The 21,091-nt window shown below is 62.9% G+C and overlaps 2 protein-coding genes across 5 annotated transcripts; one reads left to right on the top strand and one right to left on the bottom strand.

Moving 5' to 3' along the window:
- Positions 1-1,642: 1,642 nt before the first annotated feature.
- On the top strand, positions 1,643-6,100 carry PHOX2A (paired like homeobox 2A). Its single transcript, XM_030256181.4, has 3 exons — positions 1,643-1,881; positions 3,644-3,831; positions 4,719-6,100. The coding sequence occupies exons 1-3, from the start codon at positions 1,674-1,676 to the stop codon at positions 5,145-5,147; spliced, it is 825 nt and encodes a 274-aa protein (XP_030112041.3). The 5' UTR covers positions 1,643-1,673; the 3' UTR covers positions 5,148-6,100.
- Positions 6,070-20,634, bottom strand: INPPL1 (inositol polyphosphate phosphatase like 1). 4 transcript variants are annotated; one of them, XM_072919272.1, is made up of 28 exons: positions 20,141-20,634; positions 16,315-16,378; positions 15,675-15,860; positions 15,475-15,595; positions 15,253-15,390; positions 15,080-15,170; positions 14,763-14,852; positions 14,352-14,450; positions 14,040-14,190; positions 13,721-13,827; positions 13,390-13,492; positions 13,116-13,312; positions 12,640-12,757; positions 12,089-12,185; positions 11,858-11,996; positions 11,668-11,767; positions 11,496-11,584; positions 11,336-11,417; positions 11,153-11,242; positions 10,928-11,041; positions 10,727-10,815; positions 10,543-10,630; positions 10,305-10,460; positions 10,150-10,234; positions 9,681-9,830; positions 8,914-9,604; positions 8,705-8,823; positions 6,070-8,296 (listed from the first exon to the last, which is right to left on the bottom strand). In XM_072919272.1, the coding sequence occupies exons 1-28, from the start codon at positions 20,579-20,581 to the stop codon at positions 8,206-8,208; spliced, it is 4,086 nt and encodes a 1,361-aa protein (XP_072775373.1). In that variant the 5' UTR covers positions 20,582-20,634; the 3' UTR covers positions 6,070-8,205. The 4 variants fall into 4 exon arrangements, with proteins under 4 accessions (XP_072775373.1, XP_072775338.1, XP_072775441.1 ...); XM_072919237.1 differs by having other exon boundaries at positions 8,705-9,604; positions 20,150-20,632; XM_072919340.1 differs by having other exon boundaries at positions 8,705-9,604; positions 20,141-20,626.
- Positions 20,635-21,091: the final 457 nt, after the last annotated feature.

The following is a 21,091-nucleotide window of genomic DNA, read 5'->3' as shown; positions in this document are numbered from 1 at the left end:
GGGGGAGCGGGGACAGAGATGAGCAGCCGGGAGAAGGGGGGGATGCTCCCGGGGAACGGAGCCCAAGAGGGAGAAGGACCCTTTGTGGCTTGAGATGTGGGGCAGAATGCAGGGCGGGTATGGGGCAGGGCATAGGCCAGGACAGATGGGTGGGAGAGGGGATAAAACGTGGGGCAGGACACGAGAGCAGATATGGGGCAAAACGTGGGGCAGGACACGAGAGCAGATATGGGGCAAAACGTAGGGCAGGACACGAGAGCAGATGTGGGGTAAAACGTGGGGCAGGACACGAGAGAAGATATGGGGCAAAACGTGGGGCAGGACACGAGAGCAGATATGGGGCAAAACGTGGGGCAGGACATGAGAGCAGATATGGGGCAAAACGTGGGGCAGGACATGAGAGCAGATATGGGGCAAAACACAGAGCAAGACACGAGGCAGGATGCACGGCAGGTTAGGACAGGAGATGGAACAAGGATATAGGGGAGAAGGTGGGACGGGATGTGGGGTTGGTACAGGGCAGGACCGATCGCACATGTCGAACCGATCCCACAGGACCCATCCGGATTCCGTTCTTCCCCCACCCCCCTGGTCCCCTGGGGGACCCAAAGCCCTTCACTGGGCACAATTAGACTTTTAAATCCTCTTTAGTGAAAGTGTTTGTCTTGAAAATGTCCCAAATCCCGCCAAATCCTCCTGCATCCCCCCTCCCCACATGCCCCTCTGGTGCCGCTGAAAGGGGCAAAAGCCTTTGCCGTGGTCCCTGCGGGGGGTTGGGGGATGGGGCGCTTTGAAATTCATCCGGGCTGAAAGGTGGGGAGGGAGATTGCAAAGGCCAGAGCCCCCCGAGGAGAGAGGGGCTGGACTGACGACCCCTCCAAAGCTTCCCCCGTGCTCCCAGGCACGGCGAAGGACGCCCAGGGATGGGGCGTGGTGGCGTTGTTGTCCCCTCTGTCCTTGAGATGCTCAGCCCCAGGGGCATGGCACGGCATGGCATGGCATGGCATGGCATGGCATGGCATGGCATGGCATGGCATGGCATGGCATGGCATGGCACGGCATGGCGACAGGGAGGGAGATGGGAATCAGGATGGAGACGCACACTGGATAGGACAGGGATGGGGACAGGACCGAGGACCGGGATGGGATGGGATGGGATGGGATGGGATGGGATGGGATGGGATGGGATGGGATGGGATGGGATGGGATGGGATGGGATGGGATGGGATGGGATGGGATGGCGATGGCGATGGCGATGGGACAGGGATGATAGAAAGGGATGGGGACACAGAGGGAAGGTCCAAGCGCTGCTCCCAGAGCAGGCCCGGCCAGTGCTGCTCCCGGGGGTGCCCGGGGGCCGCTGTCCCCCTATCCCAAACCCCGAAGCAGCGGCTGCCGGAGTCGGTGCGAGGCGGGGGGTGCGTGCGCCCACGAAGGGTTAAGGGGGGCGGGGGGCTGAGGGGAGGGGGGTGTCGGCTCCGCCCGCTCCCGCCGTCCCCGGGAGATATTGTCATGCAAAAGCCCCCGGCGAGCGCAGCCTTTGTCCGCGCTCCCCCCGCCGGTATATTAACGGGCCGGGGCGGCGGCGGTGGCGGGGGCGGGCGGGGGCCCGGCGGGCAGGAGGCGGCGGGGACGGGCGGGCGGGCGGCAGCCGGGGCCGCACCGGGCTCGCCATGGACTACTCCTACCTCAACTCCTACGAGTCCTGCGTGGCCGCCATGGAGGCGAGCTACGAATTCAGCCCCTGCAGCCAGGCGGGCTCCTTCCAGTACAGCCCCATGCGGGGGGGCTTCGGGCCTGCGCCCGCCTGCGCCCCCCTTACCTCCGCCAGCTGTGCCCTGGGTGCCCTCCGCGACCACCAACCCTCGCCCTACTCGGCAGGTAAGGCAGAGAGACCCCGGTCCTGCACGGGCAGCAGGAGCGGCCGCGCCGTCGGGGCTGGCCGGGATGGGAACTGGCGGGGGACCGGGACCACCGGAGCTCGGGACCGCCAGCTGCCGGTGATGGCAGGGCTCGGTGCCATCGGTTGCCGGAGCCGTCGGTCTCCTGTACCGTCAGTGCTCGATGCCGTCGGTGCCCGGTGCTGTGTGTTCCCGGAGCCGTCGGTGCCCGGTACTGTGGGTTCCCTGTGCTGTCAGAACTCGATGGTGACGGTGCCCATTGCTGTTGGCTCCCAATCCCACCGATTCCCGGCACCGTGGCTGTCCAGTACCGTAAATGCTCGGTGCTGTCGGCGCCTATACCACCGGTGCCCGTTATTGCCGCTTCCCGGTGCCGCTGGTGCCCGGCATTGTCAGGATTCGTAACTATCGGTTTCAGGCGCTGTTGGTGACCGATATTATCAGTTCCCAGTGAGCCCAGTGCCCAACCCCGTTAGTGCTCGATGCCGCCGGCTCCGGGAGCCGTCTGTTCCCGGTGCCGCCAGCGCTCGTTCCTGCAAGGTCCCGGTACAGCCGGTTCTCGGTACCGCCAGTACACGCTGCCACTAGTGCCCGGTGCTGCCCGTCCCCGTTGCCGCCGGTGCTCGGCATTTCATGCTCGGTGCCGTCGGTAACGGCTGCTGTGGGTCCTCGGTGCCGTCCGTTCCCCATGACATCGATTCCCGGTGCTATCGATTCCCGGCACTGTCGGTGCCCGGTCCCACCGGTTCCCGGTGCTGCCGCTGCTCGAAGCCCAGACTGGCCCTGCCCGGCTCGGTCCCTACCGCCCCTCGTCCCGGCTCTCCCCGTTCGCCCCCGCCGCTGGGGATGAACCCTCCCCAGCACTGCCGCGGGTCCCCAAGGATCCCCGGAGCTGTGGCAGCCCCAGAACGGGGCTGGGGAAGGTCCTGGCAGCTGCAAACCCACTCCCCGGTCCGCATTCGTTGCCACGGCGGAGGTGCTGCGTGTGGCTGTGCCGACAACGAAGGAGCTGCCGATCGGTACCGACGGTCCCACCGCACCGGCACCGGCACCGCATTGCCCCCAGCCCTGCTCCTGCCCCGGGGTCCCGCGTCCCGCCGAACGAACGAACGAACGAACGGGACCGGGGGCGCAGCGGGGGCAGCGATCCAGCCCTGCCCTCGTTCTGCCCGCCCTGCCCGGTCCATCCCTTCTCGCTTCACCTCAGCCCAGTTTGTCCTTCCTGGTTCCTTTGCCGATTCCTCTGCCCGGTGCATCCCCCTGCCCGTTTATGTATTGCCCGTCTATTTCTTCCTATGCGATCCTTGCCCAATCCTTCCCTTCCCGGTTCACCTTCCCGGTTCATTTATCCCTGGCCAGTGTCCCCTGCCCAGTCCATCCTTTCCCACCCGTTCCTTCCCGGTTCATCCCTTCCCGTCCATCCCTTGTCGGTCCATCCCTTGTCGGTTCATCCCTGCCCGATTCATTCCCACCCGATCCATCCCTGCCTGGTGTCTCATGCCTGATCCATCCCTTCCCATCCATCCCTTCCCCTCCATCCCTTCCCATCCATCCCTTTCCCTCCATCCCTTTCCCTCCATCCCTTCCCATCCATCCCTTCCCATCCATCCCTTCCCATCCATCCCTTCCCGTCCATCCCTTCCCATCCATCCCTGCCTGATGCCCCCTGCCCAAGCGTCCCCCAGTGCCCACCACATCCCTTCCGCTGTCCCGGCTCTCTTGACTCCCCTTTTCCCTCCCAGTTCCCTACAAATTCTTCTCGGACCCGTCGGGGATCAACGAAAAGAGGAAGCAGCGGCGGATCCGGACAACGTTCACCAGCTCCCAGCTGAAGGAGCTGGAGAGGGTCTTTGCCGAGACCCACTACCCCGACATCTACACCCGCGAGGAGTTGGCCCTCAAGATCGACCTCACCGAGGCACGGGTGCAGGTCAGCTCCGGGAGGGGGAGGAGGGGGCTGGGGATGGGGGTGGAAAGCTCTAATCCCGCTGGAGCAGGGACCCTGACCATGGGACCCTGCATTGGCAGGGGTGGCAGGAAGGGACTTGCCTTGGTGCTACCGCGGTCAGGGGACACAGTGTTGTCACAGCTTTGCTCTGCTGGGAGCTTTGGGGGGACATCCCAGCAGAGTGCCACAGCCCCGTCACTGTCATCCATGATTTAGACGGTCCCAAACACCTTGAGGCTGGTTAGAGTCCAAGAAGGACAGAGAGTGACCCTTTGTGGGTGCAGCTGTCCCCTGTGTCAGTGCGGATTTCTCCTGGGGGAGTCAAAACAGACACAGACCCCTCGTGTGGGTGCAGGCACCTGGTGTCAATGCAGAACCGTCTTTGTGGGGTCTTTCTGTGTGGGATCTCCCCTGTGCCAGTGAACACCCCCTTTTCTGGCTTCAGAACCCCCTCAGTGAGTGCAGACAGCCCTTTGTGAGAACATCTGTCCCCATGGGAATGTAGGGACCCATAGGAGTGGGGGTCCTGGCCCCCTCCCTCCCAGGGGGGATGGTGAGTGAAGTGTTGGCACCGTGGGGGGCTGTGGGGTGGGCTCTGGTGCGGGTATGGGTGCGGTGAGGTGATGTCCCCTCCCCATTTCCCTCCCGTGCCAACACCGGAGCACACGTCAGTGCCTGGCGTCAGCTTCACAAATCTACATTATTGTGGATTCATGGATCCCTCTGGTGATGCAGAAAACATTTCCCCCGAGGGAACGGAGGGTCGTGAAGCCCACCCCAGAGCCTGGGAAGGCTTCCTGCACCCACAGGCTCCCCGAAACCCCAGGGACTGCAGCAAGGGGTGCTCCCACCCTCTCCATCCCCTCCAGGTGTGGTTCCAGAACCGTCGAGCCAAATTCCGCAAGCAGGAGCGGGCAGCCAACGCCAAAGGTGCCAGCGGCACCGGCAGCAGCGGGAAGAAATCGGAGCCACGTTCCTCTTCAGAAGACGACGAATCCAAGGAATCCAACTGCAGCCCGACCCCAGACAGCACAGCATCCCTGCCCGCTGCTGCCATCGGCAGCCCCGGCGGCAGCTTGAGCCCCAGCCCCGGTGCGGGGGCACCCCTGGGACCCGGCCATGCCCCCCAGCCCCTCAAGGCACCCCTTTGGGCAGGGGTGGGGGGCAGCAGCGGTGCCCCCAACACGGCCGAGCTGCTGAAGGCCTGGCAGCCCACCGAGGCTGTGCCGGGACCCTTCTCAGGTGTCCTGTCCTCCTTCCATCGGAAACCAAACGGCATCAAGACAAACCTCTTCTGATGGCCGAATGGCCGGATCCGCCTGTCCCCCGAACCCCCCTCGGCCCCCACCTTGCACCCCTCACCCACCCAGCCACGATGCTCCGGCAGAGCGGGAGAGGGAGCGGGGACCGCCCCCGGCCACCTCCCGCACCCATGGGTGCTGTGGGACCACGGGGGTGCAAGGCGGGGGATGCCACCCCCACGCTCAGCCAGAGCCTTTGGGTCTGGGGGCTCCCGGTGCGCTCCGGGGGTGTGGGGGCAGATTTGGGGTTCCCCAGAGCACTGCGGGTGCTCCAGCATCGCCCCAGGAGACGCCCCCCTCAATGGTCAGTGCCGCTGGGCTGGGGGCGAGGAAGCACTTTATGGGGGGGGCTCTGGGTGGGCAGTGCCGGGGAGTCCGGGATGGAGACGCCCCTTGGTGTGGGGAGGGGTTGATTTCCCCCAAATCCCACCTGCTACCATGGATCCCCCCAGCAGCATCCCGGCGGGAAGGAGAGACACACACACCCCCCACCCCCGAAGATTAATGCAGGGCTGGGAGGTTCAGGCTCGCCTGCATTGCTGCCAGGCAGGGAACAGGGCACAGGGCACCGAGGTGACCCCCTCGAGTGGGGGTGACATGGGATGGACCCCCAGCTGGCAGCAGGTTGGGTGTTCCCACTGAAAATGCCACTGGTGCACCCCACAAAACCCCACAGCCTCCCAAAGGGTTCCAAAGCAGGGGGGTGGTGCTGGTGGTGCCCCTCGTGCCCACCACACCACTGCTGCCGTGCTGGTGGGTTCCATGGCATGGTGAGGATGCTGGCAGCCCATCCATAGATCCCTGTTTCCTCCCAGCTCCCCCCGAGGTGGGTTCCCCACTTTTCTTCTGTTTTGTTTTGTTTTTTGGGTTTTTTTTAACCATTCTGTAATTTATTACCCATGTTTGCAAATGCCACTAATCCAAATTAAACTTAATTTATTGACACTGCTGCTGGCCCTCAGCCCTTGTTGCACCCCACACCCACCATGGGTTGCAGGGGTGGGGGGGCTGCATAGTCCCCACCCCAGACCCTTTGAGACCCACCAGAACCCCCCAGATAATGCCACAGACCCCCAGCACCTTAAGGGATTATTTTGGGTGCCCCCCACTCAAAGACCCCAAGCAGCTGTAGGAAGCTGAAGGGACACCCCATGGTGAGGAGAAGGGTGCCCCACACAGCCCCCCTGGCCTCTAGGGGAGGGGGGTGATGATGAAGAAGGCCTTGAGGGCATTGGGATGGTGGCAGGAGCATGACAGGCTATTGGAGGAGCGCTCTGAGGTACCCAAGGTGGGCAAAAGGGGACAAGGGACCTGGTCCCCGCCTTGCTGGGACCAGTACAGCCAGCTTGGAGGGTCACAGATTATGCTGGGACCCAGTTCTTCCCCTGGTTCCCCATCTTACCCCCTCCCCAGACTCTTCCCTGCCTCACCACGCTGAGAGCTCCACCACAGCCACTGCATGAACATGATAAAAATCACTCCAGATTTACCAAACACCTCCAAACACGGGAGCTGGGGGGGTTCAGTGAGGGGAAGTTCACACCAAACACCCCAGTAACAGAGGGGGGGATGCTGGGGGATGCCAGGGGCGCCTGGCCCATCCTTCATCTCGGCCGGAGTGAGGTTTTGGGGGGGGTTTTGGGGTCTGGGGGCAGCATCCCCCCTGAGGACAGCATGGAGGGAGCATCCCAATGGGGAAGGCACAGTGGGAGGGCCTTGTCCTGGGGACCCCCACCCTGGGGACCCTCCTGGAAGGACACTTGGCAAGGCTGGGGCTGAGCACCCACAAGGAGACCCCGCTGCCAGCCCCACTGTCCCCAAGGGCAGCACAAACCCCCGTGGGGCAGACAGACCCAGCAAGTACCTAATGGGCAAACTGGGAGGGAGTGGGGGACATGCCCCGGAGGCACTGGTGGTGTGGGGTGGGCTCTGGGGGAAGGCACTCATCTGGTTCTGCTGTGACAGGATTCCCAGGGTGGGAACAGGGACCACCATGCTGGGGATGGGAGCCCCAGGAATGGTGACAGGGACACCTGGGGTGGAGATGGAACCTCTGGAGATGGGGACAGGAACCCCCAGGGGTGGTGACAGCACACCCAGGGCAGGGATGGGGATCATGAGAGCAGGGGTAGAACCCCTGGTGTGCAGATATGAAGTCCAGGGTGAGGGCAGGATCTTCTGGAGCTGTGACAGGGACCTACAGCAAGGGGATGGGACCCCCAGTGATGGTGACAGGCACCCCCTGGGTGGGGATGGGCATCTTCCAGGGCGGGAGTGGGACCCTCAGGGGAGCAGGTGCCCTGGGGTGGGGACAGGAACCCTTACAGTGGGGATGGGACCATCAGGGTGGGGACAGAATCATTAGAGCTGGGGATGGGGACCCTGAGCTGTGCCTAGTGTTGTCTGTGTTGTCCCATCCCATCCCATCCCAGGCATCATGAAGGCACTTGGGTTGAGACATGCTTTGCTCAGAGCCTCCTCCTCCTCCTAGCTGTGAGGGGGTTATGGGGGAAGCCAGGATCCCAATGGTTACCCCCAACCACCTCTTCCCCCATCCCTTCTCCCAATAAATAAAAAAATAACTTAAATGTGAGGACTCCCCGTAGGGATCCTCATGTGAAATTATCTGACCAGGACCCACCTCCTGTCTCCCCACTGCCCCTCCCCACCCCATTACCCTGAATCCAGGGTGGGGGGCGGGCTGTGGAGGTTGTGGGGCTCCCACTTGCTGCTGGTGACGTGGGATGAACGGATGCAGGATGTGGGACTTTGGGATGAGGATCCTCAGCTGCAGGATCTGAGGGATCTGGGGTGCATGGCCACAGGATTTGGGACGCTCAGCTGCAAGATGCAGGGCCACACAGCCCAGGATGTGTGGCAGCAGGGTGCAGAACGTGGGATCCGGGGTGTGCATCTGTGGGATGCAGGATGCTGGGCCACAGGACACGCAGCTGCAAGGTCTGAGATGCAGGGCTGCAGGATTTGGCGTGCAGGATGTGCAGCTGCAGGATCTGGGATGCTGGGCCATGGGAAGCACGGGGTGCTGGATGTGCAGCTACTTGCGGAGCTGGAGGCTCTCCAGAAGGACGCGCTTGTGGCCAGGCTCCAGCACTCCAGCCTCCTCCAGGTCTTCCTCTGTGATGTCACTGGGAAAGAGACACAAATATGGGGCTGAGGGGCACCCCAGACTCGGGTGGGGTGCAAGGGGCTTCATCCTGTCCCTGCTGTGGGGTTTTGTGACCCTCAGGGGGCAGGGGGGATCCCGAGAGGCAAAGGGCAGGTGGGAGCAGTGGGGACCCCTGAAGCAATGCCCACCCAGGGCAGTACAGGACCTTTGGGGGAAATGAGGCCCTGAAGGTGCAGTGGGGACTCCCAGGGGAAGTGGAGACCCACAGGAGCAATGGGGATAGTGGGGACTACCAAGGGCAGCACCCCAACAGACCTCCCCACAACCCAGGCATCACTAGGGGGAAGATAGGGACTCATGGGGCTGGTTCTGGGAGTGGGTGGGAGTGGGTGGGGGTTCCTCCCCACCATTCTGGGGGGCTGCTCACCTGAGGAACTCCAGGTCATCCCATCCATTGCGCACCAGCCCCTCCTCGTACCGCTCCAGCCCCAGCGCCCGCAGCCACTCGCCCACGCCGGGCACGGCGCCCGCAGCACGGCCCTGTGCCTGCGCCCCGACAGCCTCAGCGCCGTGGGGCACCCCAAAGGGAGCCCCAACAGAGCTGCTGAGGACCCCCACCCATCCTGTATCACCCACCTCCTCAGCCAGGTCCTCCTGGATGCTCTCCTGGATGGAGTGGGGAGGGAAGGCAAGGGGGCGGCCATAGTCAGGGTGCAGGGAGCGGGGAGCCAGTGGCCCCTTGGCCAGCAGCGGTGGTGGGGGGACCACCCTCCCCTTCCCACCCCCGTAGTCCACCTCGCTCAGCGTCTTGGCCATCTGCAGCACCGAGCAGGAGCGGTCATCCAGCAGCCCCCCAACTGCAGGTAGCCCCCCAGGAACAGGCGTCCCGCCAGCCCCCTCCATCCCAAATCCAGCCCTGGTGGCTGGGGGTGGCCGGGGGTGCAGCTTGGGCAGGGGAGCCTCTCCGAAGGCAGCAGGGTGGGATTTGGGCTCCTCACACCCGCTGGGTACCAGCAGCTCCTTGGGGGTGCCAAAGAAGGTGTTTGGGGGGAGCTCCAGCTCCCGTGGCAGCGGCGGCGGGGGAAAATCCGGCGGTGGCAGGTTGAGGGTGCCCACGTCCTCTTCCTCATCGCTCTCACCACAGCACGCCGAGGGGCACTGGCAGCGCTCCGGCACTGCCAGCTGCACCTTGGCCTTGGGGGGCTTGCCGGGGTCCCCTTGTGCCAGCAGCTGGTGGGGGACCCCCTCCAGCACGTAATATGCCGGGTTGTTGAAGCTGTTCTTCAGGGGACCCCCTGACAGCTCTGGCATTGCCTCTGCCTTGGACCTGCAGGGACAGGGTTGAGCGTGGCACCCCCAGACCGATCCCCACCCCGTCCCTGGCCCTGCCCGTTGTCCCTCACCGGCCCGGGGTGGTCTCGTCCCTGGGGGTGCTGCGGTGTGTGGCAGGGGGGCGTGGTGCTGCTGCAGTGCTGCTCTTCTCAGGCTCTTCTGGGAGCTTGGCCAGGATGGTGGTGGGGGGCTCAGCACCCGTGGGCTTCCGCCCCACAGACCTGGCAACAGGAGGGGTTGGGTGCCCCGTGGGGTTTGAGTGTCCACAACGGAGTTCAGACCCCCAGGCCAGGGCTCAGATCCCCAGGATGGGGCTCTGCCCTCTAGGACAGGGTTCAGCCACCAAAACACAGCCAGAGCCACATTCAGAAGCTCAGAGCCCCACCCCTGCCCCCTGTGGCACAAAACTGTCCCCGGTCACATCCCACACACCAGCCTAGAGGGACACTCTGAGCAATACTTGTGCCCAGGTAAATCCCTCAGGCCTCCCGACCCCCAGGAGCCGGTGCCCCCCACCCTGCCAAGCCCTGTCCCCCATACTTGGCATTGTCCTGGGTGGCCCTGGCACTTAGCAGCACCTTCCCTTTGCTGGCTGTCGTCTCATCCTTATCCACGCTGATCCACTCTGCCAGGGAACAGGGGCTCAGTGGTGGATCCCTCTCTCCACCATCCCCCCTGGGGTGGGGGCTCCTCACCATAGAGCCTCTCACGGGTGCCCAGGCGCTCCGTGGGCACCCGGACCTTCATGGAGCCACGGATGTTGCCGGTCTCCTCACCGCGGTGGGACAGGTAGGTGAGGAACTGCTGTGCTGTGCTGCCAATCATCGACTTCAGGGCAATGACACACTCCCCTGGGGGTGACAGCGGGGGAGGTTGGGGGTCTACACCCCACAGACCCCCCGGTGCTGGCAGGGTGTGGGAGCGGACACTCACCGTAGGACTCGTAACCATCGAGGGATTTGACAGTGAGCAAAAGGTGCTGGTCCTGCAGGTACTCAATCTCGGAGAGGATGGGCTTCAGCTGTGGCCAAGGGGATGGGGTGTGGCACTGAGTGGGGGTCTCCCTGGCTTCAGCTTCTCCCAGCACCCACCCTGTCAGCCCCTAGCCCCTCCTCACCGTGGGCAGCTGCCGGGATGACCACTGCACCTTGAGGAAGTTGATGTTGTCACTGCTCTGGCTGTCGTTCTCAAAGCTCTTCTTGAACTCTGTGGTGGCAGCAGGACATGGCATCAATCCTTGAGCCTTCCAGGATACCATGAGCTTCCTGGAACCCCCCTCAAGCCCTTTGGGACTCCCCACTGCCATTGCAGTCCTCACCTTCCAGGCAGGTAGAATAGAACTCGATGAAAAACTTGGTGCGACTGGAGGTCTTCACGATGGCTTCTATGCTCTCAAACTCGATGTACGCCTGCTCTGAGGACTTAGAGAGCCCTCCACGGAGAGGAGAGGCATTGGAATCCCCCTGGGACCTCTCCACTTAGATGGAGAGGTTGGACCATGGAGGGACAGGGGACAACGAGGTATCCCCTTGGGCATAGGCACCTTTTTTGGAAACGAACTGGGACGTCACTCCCACTTCAAAGGAGCCGAAGACGGGTGAGTGGTCACTGGTGACGATGTCATCTGTGCACCCTGCAGCAGTGGGAACAGGGAAGAAGTCAGGAGGGAGGTGGGGATTGTCCCCAGAAGAGGGATGGGAGCGCTGGGGGTGGTTACACCGCTCACCATACGCGTTGCAGTTGACGTGAGTCTCGGGGTAGGACTTCCAGAGGATGCGGTCGCACCAGGAGGGCACGTTGGTACGCACCTGGCAGGGGTGGGGAGCAGTGGGGGTTTGGATTGGGGTGTCCTCCACTCCCCCAACTCCCTCTAGCCCAGCACCTACCCCTGTGGGCTTCTGCTTGTGCCAGACGTAGGTGTCCCGGGAGCCCCGCTCGTAGCGGTAGGTTGGGGGGAAGGTGATCTCCTCCTCGCCTGCAGGGACAGCAGTGGGTCAGGACAATCCTGACAGCAGGGCCTGCAGCACCAGACCCTCTCAGAGCCCCCCCAGTCCTCACCGAAGCGCAGGAACACCTTGTGCTTCTCCTTCTCCAGATTGAGCTGATCCACCTTCAGCAGCGGCTCCAGCTCCTTGCGGCTGATGTAGTTGAGGATCTCCTGTGGGGACAAAGGTGTTGGCACTGGGCTGGGAGGGGGACCCTGACACTCCCACCTGCCTTCCCACCCTCACCCACCCCTTCCCCTGACCTGGATGTCCATGTCTAGGCGGTAATTGAGGTCCCCAAACCAGAAGAGGTGGGTGAAGCGAAGAGAGATGTCAAAGGAGCTCAGCTGCTTATCCCCCAGTGAGAGCAGGCGCAGGATGTCCAGGTAGTTCTGGTTCCTCCTGAAGCAGGGGGACACAGGGACAGGGTGTTACAGACACGAGGACAGCAGTGACAGCCCTGTCCTGGCCCAGCCCAGGGTGGGGGTGCTCACCTTGCTGTCTTCTCGTTGCCAGAGGTGAGGTGGCAATTGACAAAGCCGAAGGAGGTGCCATTGAACATGAAGGAGACACCCACAGCACCCTTGTTCCCTGTGAGGAAATGGGGATGTGGGATGGGATCAGGCAACCCCTGATTCTACCTCGGGGACAGACACCCAGCTGGCCCCACATCACCCAGACAGCAGCCTGGCACATGCTGAGAGGTTTCCTCGTGAAACACAACCCCCAGATCCCCCTCCTTGTGCAAAGCACACTTATCCAGTGCAGCAGACATTCCCAGAACCTTCCCTGTGTGCTGCACACACAGCCCTCCTCATGACACACCCGTGCTCTGGGACCCCCTTCTTGTGCAACCTGCACACCAGGACCCCTCCCCATGCAATGCCCACACTCCAGGACTCCTCCCCATGCAAGGTACGCATGCTGAGACTCCTCCTCATGCAACACATGCAACAAGAACCCCCCCCCATGGTGCAGACAGCCCAGAGCTCCCCCCCAGTGCAGTGCATACCCCACATCCCTCTGTGCCCTGCTGCAGCCCTACCCAGGGTGTTGGCGATCCCTGTCTTGACGCTGGAGGTGCTGACGTGGCTGATGCGGTTCTCGTGCTCTGGCTTCACCAGCACCACCACCTTGATGTTCCACAGGGACTGCATGGCCACCTGTGGGTGCCAGCACCCTCAGCCCCCTGCCAGCATCTGCTGGGACCCCCCGGGGCCACGGGGGCCCCTCTGGTGTGTCCACAGGGGATGCTCATTGCTGCATCATCCCGGCCTCTCCCACCAAGGGCTGCTCCCCACGGAATCCCACCACCATCAATCAGTATCCACAGCTACCCAGCACCAGGAGACCACCCCAAAACGCTTTGTGTCAGCAGACTCGGAGCACCCACAGCCACCCAGCACCACGAGAGCACCCCCAGAGCCAGAGCACAGCCACCCCTGGCACACTGAGCATCACACACCTCCACCACCCACCAGTGCCTGCACCCCACAGCCCCCACGGTCCCCTGGCTCTTACCGGGCGGTACTCAACCTCTGTGAAGTCTTTGAGAACAGTGCGCAGAAAATCCACCCACTCCTTGTCTCCCAGAGAATTCTCCTGGGTGCCAAAGACGTAGATGTCGTGTGGTATGGCCATTGTCACCTCATCCAGGGTCTTGCCCAGCCCCTTGGAGGTGATCCACGAAGTGATGTTTTTGGGGGGGGGAACGCCGCCTGCAGCAGAGACAGCACAGTTAGGGGGACCCCAGGGCTTTGCCACCCCACTGAGGGCTGTCCCCTGCCCTGCTCACCCATGTTCCAGGTGCCAATGAAGACAGAGATCATGTCAGGCTCGTCCTGGTGAGAATGCTTGTTCTTCATCAGCTGCAGGAGCTGACAGAAGGCCTCACGCTTCTGCAGAAGGGGGCAGTGAGGGGGGGTAGAGGGGCTCCCAACAACCCTATCCCACCCCCTGCTTTGGCTCAGCCAAAGCTGACACCTTCTGGGCATGGGGGACTGCCCCAGGGACATCACACAGCCACCAGGCACCGGTACCCAGGGCCCAGGGGTTAAATCCATCCCCACCCCATCCCTACAAGGGACCCCTTGTCCCCTGCCCACCTCCAGCAGAGCATTACCCACCCGAGCACTGACAAAAACAAAGTCTTTCCGTTGTGTTTTATCCTTTTCCTTCTCAAAGACGATGCCCAGTTTGTTCTGCACCCGCTGTGACTTGATCAGCTGCCGGACTGAGGAGGAGTGGCAAGAACTGAGAGGGTGCAGGGTGCTAGCCGAGTGCTGGAACCCCCCCAGGCCATGCTTTGGGGGACCCCCCAAGATGGGGACACCCCCAGCATGAGGAAATCCCCCAGCTACCAGCTCACTGAGCCTCACAGGGATGCTCCCCCGTGCAAAGGGAGTCCCATGGGTGCTGGGGCCCCCCAGACACCTCCCCACTCACTCTTGTCATGGGTGAAGGTGTTCCAGTCCTCCTGGGAGTCCTTCTGCTTCTTCAGTACCACTAGTTTGCCCCCCTCCACATCCACGCTCAGCGTGTACTTCTGTGACTTCCCAATCTTGGTCAGGTCCCCCAGGGTGATATCCAGCTTCACCTGCCAGGGGACACTGGGGTGAGGGAGGACACAGGGGAACCCCCCCCCCAGAAACACCTGGGGGTCTGTGCCCTCAGTGCCACACCGGAGGTACCCAGCTGATGCTGAAATCCCCACAAAACTCCAAAACTCAGTAGGGCAGGGGGTAGGGCAGGGCTCACCTCGAAGGTCTGCACTGGGATGCTCTTGGCCTTGCGGGAGAGGGGTTGAAGGGGGGTGGCAGGGGTGGCTGAGCTCATCTCCTGCAGGGCCTTCAATGCCTGCCAGAGCCCCAGCAGGGTCAGCTGAGAGCCCACCAGTCCCCCAGCTCCATCAACCCTTCCAGTCCCACCAATCTTCCAAGCCCCACCAGCCCTCACAGTCCACAAGGCCCTACCAGTGCTAGCTCCACTGGCCCTCCCAAGTCCCACTGGTGCCTCAATCCCACAAGTTCATCCCCAGTCCCCCAGCTCCACCAGCCCAACAATCTCTGCCAGTCCCACCAATGCCCTCAGCCCCACAGTCTCTCCAGTTCATCCAGACCCCTCAGAACACCCCCATCAGACCATCCATCCCTGCATCTCCAGCCTTACCTTCTTCTCGATGGAGGACAGGAAATCTTTCAGCACGGAGAGTTTCAGCACCAGGTTCTCCAGCTCCTGCTCTCCGCTCTGCCCTGCTGTCTGGAACCCCCAGCAGGATACCCCAGCACTGGGATGTGAACCCCAGACCCACGCCAGAGCCTCCCCCCACCCCAAGTGGCAGAGCCCACTGACAATCTGGGATGGGGTGGGATGGTAGGCGTTTCTCCACAGTTTTTCCCACCACCTATGGGTGGTACCATGGTGGGGTCTGCGGGTGCAGTCCATGGTGGGGGGTTGCCACTGCTACATCCCCATATTCTCTTTACCTGTTGCAGAATCTTGGAGACCATGGGGGAGCTCTGCTGGTCAAACACCTTGGAGAGGATCTCCAGCCCTGCCAGCACCTTGTCTACCTCACTGCAGAGGCAAGAGGAGCCAGCTCACTGGGTGGCACAGACATCCTCCCATCTTTTCATCTGTCCCAGTGTCGGGCATTCACCTGTGCAGCCGTTTGCAGGAGGTGACAAGGGTCTTGTTGAGGTGGGGGAGGCTGTTGGCCCCTCCCTTCACTGCCTCCAGATCCAGGCTGTAGCTGCCCTTCAGGTACTCGTGAGAGATGCTGCTGAGCCCATTGGTGCTAGAGAGAGCACCCAGGGGTGAGAGCCAGCAGGCAGGAGCAGGGGAAAGACAGGGAACAGGCAGGAGACAGACAGAGCCTCACCTCTCCACTGGCCCCTCTGGCACAGACGGTCCCAAGCCAGTGGGGCTGAGCCCCACTGAGGTGCCAGAGAAACTGGTGGAGCCGGAGCGTGGTGGCAACGGCGGCTTCTCATCTTCTCCATCTGCAATGGGGCAATGGGGAGCTGGTTACTACCACCCCAGGGGTCTCAGGACCCTATTAACCCACCCACCATGCCATACCTGAGTAATCCCTGTCCTCCACGGTCTCCTTTTCCTTCTCCCTCTCGACAGGGAAGAGCAGGGTGCAGACCAGCCCCTGGTTGGGCTGCAGGTACAGGGCAATCAGCTCGCTGAGCGTCTTGAAGCGCCGCACCTGCACCCCCTGTGACGTCTGCGGGGACACGGGGACACCGGGACCATCAGCACCTGCAGCCAGCATCACCAGACTCCCCCAGGTGGAGACACCACCAAGCAGGGAACCCACCATCCATGCAGAGATGCCCCCAAATAGGAATCTCCCCAGATCCCATGCAGGGACCCCCACGCAGGATGGGGGGCTGACCCCACAGGGCCCTGCAGGGCTGGTAGGTGAGCTGATAGGGTGCAGGCAGCAGCAATCCCTTGGCCTCCTCCCTCCCAAGGGCAGCTTTTCCTGCCTGCCTGGCCAGCACAAAGAGGGTTCTGTTGCTCTAAAAATACCCAGTGCCACAGCCGGCCAAGACAGGCACGGCCAAAGCCATCCGGCACAGCCGGGCACGCACGTGGCATCGTGCCAGGGCTGAGCCCAGCACAGCCAGAGGGACAGGTAAACTCACAGCACAAAGGCAACACTGAGTAATGCTGAGATGGAGACCCCCCCTCTGCCCACGAGGGTGCCCACCTGCACGGCCAGGAAATCCTCCTCGTCCGGCAGGATGCGGTAGGTGTGCACGTGTTTCTGGAACCTGTGGCAGCAGGGAGGGCATCAGGGTGCTGGGGGTGGGGTAGTGTCCCCCCACCTGCCTGCATAGCCCCTGCATAGTTCAATACTCATCCAGTCAGAGCCTTATTTCACCAGCACCAACAGTGAGGAGCTCCAGTACCACTATTCCCCGTAAAATGCAGTGAGCTGCAGAAAACCCATGGAAAACTCATGGGAAAATGCTTGCAGAATGGGTGCTGGGAGTCCAAGAGTGACTCCCCTGCTTGTTCTGACCCCACAATTGACACCAGTACGTCCTTGGCAGTGCTGCTGCCCCTGCTGCACTGCCTGTCTGTGCCAGAGGCACTGTCCCCAGCCCACTGCACAGGCAGGAGCTGGCAGGAGCAAGCAGGAGCTGGCAGCCAGGACACCAGGAAACAATTTATTTTCCTGTGGAAGCTGACAGGAACCAAGGACGTGATCCCAGGGCAGGGGGTGACGGGCAGTGCTAAGAGATGGGGTGACAGCAACAGTGGGTGCAAGGAGCAGGATTGGAAGCCCTCCCCATTTCAGGGACTCCAAGGGATTGAGAGCCTCAGCACTACCAGACCTCCCCCCTCCAGGGCTGTCAGCAGGGACTGTGCCTCCTTGGCTGGCCTCTGGCCATGGAGGTCACCATAAGCATTGAGGCTGCTGTCACCACCAGGGCCACTCAGATGCTGTGTTCCCTGCCCCAGCTCAACACAGGGCTGAGGACTGGGACAGGGCAGCATCCATCCATCCCCCATGCTGTGCTGTGTCCCTGGACAGGGTGCCGTGCCCCCAAGCCCTACCCCCTGGTGCCACCCTACAGTTCTGGTTACCCTGCCACCACCCCACCCCACCAGGTCCCCTGGTGCCACGTTCCCTGCAGTCCCAGGTACCCCATTTCTCCTGCCTCCTCTGGAGGTGTGACCTATCCCAGCATCACTGGGGTCTTCCCAGTGCCCTAATACCCAGTCGTGGATCATTGTGAGAGTGGGGGGCCATGGAGAACTCTTCAAGTGGTAGCAGGGGGCTGAATGGGAATCCACTATGGGGGGGATGTGTGGAAAACCCCGCTAGAGTCGGTAAAGGGATCAGGGGTTCCCAGACTCAAAGGAGTCTGGTAGGATGGGGGAGGGCACAAAGAGACACCCCCAAATGAAGGTGGCATAAGGGGTCTCTGTGGGAAGTCCTAATACACAGCTGGGGTCCCCATAGCAGGAGCAGCAGTGGAGGTGTGATGTGGGTACAAGAGGAACCCCAGCATAGCACTAATATGTGGAATTCCAGATCACAGGGGCAAGGAGCAGGACCCTCAAGGAGTTCTCTGTGGATAACTGGTGGGGGGCTGGAGGGACACCCAGCACAGGGGTTGGTACTGAGGAAGGGCCCCCTGGCTGCCCAGTCCCACACCGCTGTGTGCTGCTATTTTGGTGAGCAGTGACGGGGAGGGGGGGCCAGAGAGCACCGGGCTCGGGCACAAAGAGCCTTTATGCAGGAGAAACGGGACTCCCCTGTTGGCTCTGACGCACAGCACCCCGTATCCCCACTGCTCTGTGGCACCTACCACCCCACTCCACCAAGAGCAGCATGTGGGCACCCTGGCAAGGGGATACCGTGTGCCCACTGGCACCACCTTGGCACTGGTGTCCCCTGTGAACTGCTGCTGAGCCAGGATGGAAGCTCCAAGCCCCCACACTCCTGTGGGACACTACACCAGGACTGTCCCCACTAGCACTGCTCACCAGCCAGTGCTGTCAGCACACACTGTGTGCTAGCACTGTGAGTTCCAGTGATGCCCCAATATGCAACAGTGAGACACCCCAGTGTGCCATACAAGGGCACAGTGAGATGTCCTGGTGTGCCACATCCGTCCCAGTGAGTCCACGGTCCACCAGTGGGAGGGTTAAAGGAAGCCGACGCTGCCGGGATCCCGCTGCAGTTCCCTTTCCTCCTCCTGATTCTGCAGCTATTTTTAGGGCCCCAGGAATAGCTGAGGCCAGTGGCTCCACAGCCCTGTCCACCCACTCACTGGCAATGGGGGTGCCTGGTGAGATCACAGCACCAGGGACTCCCAATAGCTCTTGCTGGAGTGCAGCTCACCAACCTGGCATCCCATGATGGGATTTGCCATGCTGCGTGGTCCCAGTGCCACAGGCCAGCCTCGTGGCACCCACGGCCTCCTCAGCAAGCAGTGAGAGACATCAATGGCAGACACACCTTACCCAGGCACCCGTACCACAATGATAGCCCCCTATCACCCACACTGGTGCCACAGTGCCCTCCAGCCATATGGCACCATTAGGTGCTGGAATTACACACTCTCCCAGCGCTGTGCTAGTGCTGCTTGCTAGCCCAGTCTGTGGTGGGGAGCTGGGAAACTGCATTTGCCACAGTCCACGGGGAAGGACATCTATGCCACCATGGAGGCTGCATGCCTGGCAACTGCACGTGGCACCAGCACACAGTACCCCAGGCCAGGGCAGGCCAGCTCACAGCGCACTCCCAATTCTCCCACAGGCTCTCAGGGCACAGAAAAGCTTTGAGTTCAAGTGCCCTCACCACCACCTCACAACCACATCAAGGTCCAGGTGCTGGCACAGGTAGCCAGCCTTGAGCAGAGCCGGCGGCATGCCCCAGGAACATCCCAGCACAACGAGGTGCAAGAGCCCCAGGTATGGTGGGGGTGTGGGGTGCACCACTGGGCAAAGGCACTTCAGGACCCCCAGAGCTGTCAGCACTCATCTGTGACCTGGCACAAGCTGGGAGCCACGGAGTTCCACAGCACAACTCAAGGGCACAGAGCTGTCCCCGCTTCCCAGGCTGGGGATCCCCAGTGCCATGGGTAGGCTCAGGGACCCCAAGAGTGTGGGGTAGGGTGACAAAGCACCCCTGGAACCAGTGCAATATCCCCCCAGTGTCCAGAGATTCCCAGCCCCTCCAGAGTCTGTTCGTGTCTGGACTCCTGGGAAACCCAGGCCACAGCTGGTGCCATTCTCCTAGTGCCCTGTGTCCCAGAAGTGCCAGTGTCCCTTTGAACACCCAGGTCTCCCCATGTCTGTGCCACCCCCCCCCCCCAGCACCCACCGACCAGAGCTCTCCCAGCCTCCCTGTGCCCAAATTCCTAGCAACCCCCACAGTACTGGTGACCCCCATGTTCACTGTATCCCTCAGGTGGCTTTCCCTCTCTGTCTGTTGCTCTCTTGATGCTTCCCCCACCCCCCAATTCTCCCTGCGGGCTCCCCTGGATCCCTTCCAGTGATCTCCACTGTTTCTCTGCCTGTGCTTCCTTGGTACCCCCCTATCCGCCCTCGGTGTGTCTCCCACTGTTCTTCCCATTTCTCTGCCAGTGCTTCCCTGGATATCTGCCCTGTGTCTCTTGAACCTCCTGTGTCCCCTGAATCCCTGCAATGACACCCCAGTGTTCTCCCTGGTACCTCGCTGGCGCTCCCCCAAACCCACCCCCGCCTGCCCTCCCGACCTCCTCCCTCTCTCCTCGGACCATCCCCGAGGCCCCTCCGGTGCCGCCCTGAACACTCCACTCCTACGCCCGAATCTCCCCCGTTTCTCCCGGGATCCCCCAAAACTCCGGCGGTATCTAGCCGGGACACCCACCCGCTGTTCTCCCGGGGTCGCCCCTGATCCTCCCCCCGCTCCCCCGGCCCCGCGGCGGTCCCCTCCCGGTGCCCCCCTCCGGTCACCCCCGATGGCCTCTCCCGGTTCTCCCCCCGTGCTCCGCCGGTACCGCGTGGGTCCCGGCCCGGCCCCCCCCCGCCCGTACCCCACTCACAGCAGGCAGAGCGCGTAGGCCCCCGCCACGCTTTCGCTGTCCCGCACCAGGAAGCTGCCGTCCCGCCCGGCCCGGGCCAGCTGCTCCTCGGCCGCCGCCCGGCTCAGGTCCCGGTGGTACCAGGGGGGCACCGGCACCGGGGCCGCCCCTCCCGCGCCCCCCGCGCCCGCCATGCTCCGCCGCCGGGGCCGCGCCGCGGGGCCGCGCTCCGAGGGGGAGGGGGGAGCCGAGGGGCGGGCACCGGGGCGGGGAAAGGTGGGGGACGGGGACATCCCGGGCACAGGCGGGTCTCCGGGGGTTGGGGGCACCGTGGGCCCCCGGGTACCTCATCGGAAAGATCCGGGAAGGGCGATGGCGGAAGGGGCACCGGAGGGGATCCGTGGGGGATCCTGGGGGAGCACCTGAGAGGCACCGGAGCAGATCAGGGGCCATGAGTAGGATGTTCAGGGGGCATCGGGGGTTCTGCTCCGAGGGGCGGAGAGCAGCACCGTGTAGCGGGCAGCAGCGGTGGGGAGCACGGGGAGGATGGAGAGCACCGGGGCGGGGAGCACCTGGGAGGGGGAAAGCACTTGGAGAGATGGGGACACTAGGGGAGCACCCAGGGGCACAGTGCTATGAAGGTACCGGGGAACCGGGCACTGGGGAAAGGGGGGCCGCCATGGGGCAGGGCTGGGGCCGGGGCCTGAAGAAGTGCCACCAAAACCGGGGACTTCTCCACGGTCCAGGGATCAGAACGGTGCCACCTCACAGCTGGGAACATGGGGCATGTCGGGGGAAAAGGGACACCAGGGGTGGGCCCCGGGCCAGCGGAACTCCCTTGACAATGCTCCCACCTCAGAGTGCCCGGGATGTTCTCCCCTTGCCCCCATAACTTTCCCAGTCTCATCCTGTGCACCCCAGAGTGGCAGTGACGCCCGGGGCCCTGAAGCCATATCAGGTGCC

The sequence above is a fragment of the Taeniopygia guttata genome, chromosome 1 (assembly GCF_048771995.1).
Source record: "Taeniopygia guttata chromosome 1, bTaeGut7.mat, whole genome shotgun sequence".
In the NCBI taxonomy this organism is placed as follows: domain Eukaryota; kingdom Metazoa; phylum Chordata; class Aves; order Passeriformes; family Estrildidae; genus Taeniopygia; species Taeniopygia guttata.
Note: the sequence above shows the minus strand (reverse complement) of the source record. Positions and strands in the feature narration are given on the sequence as shown.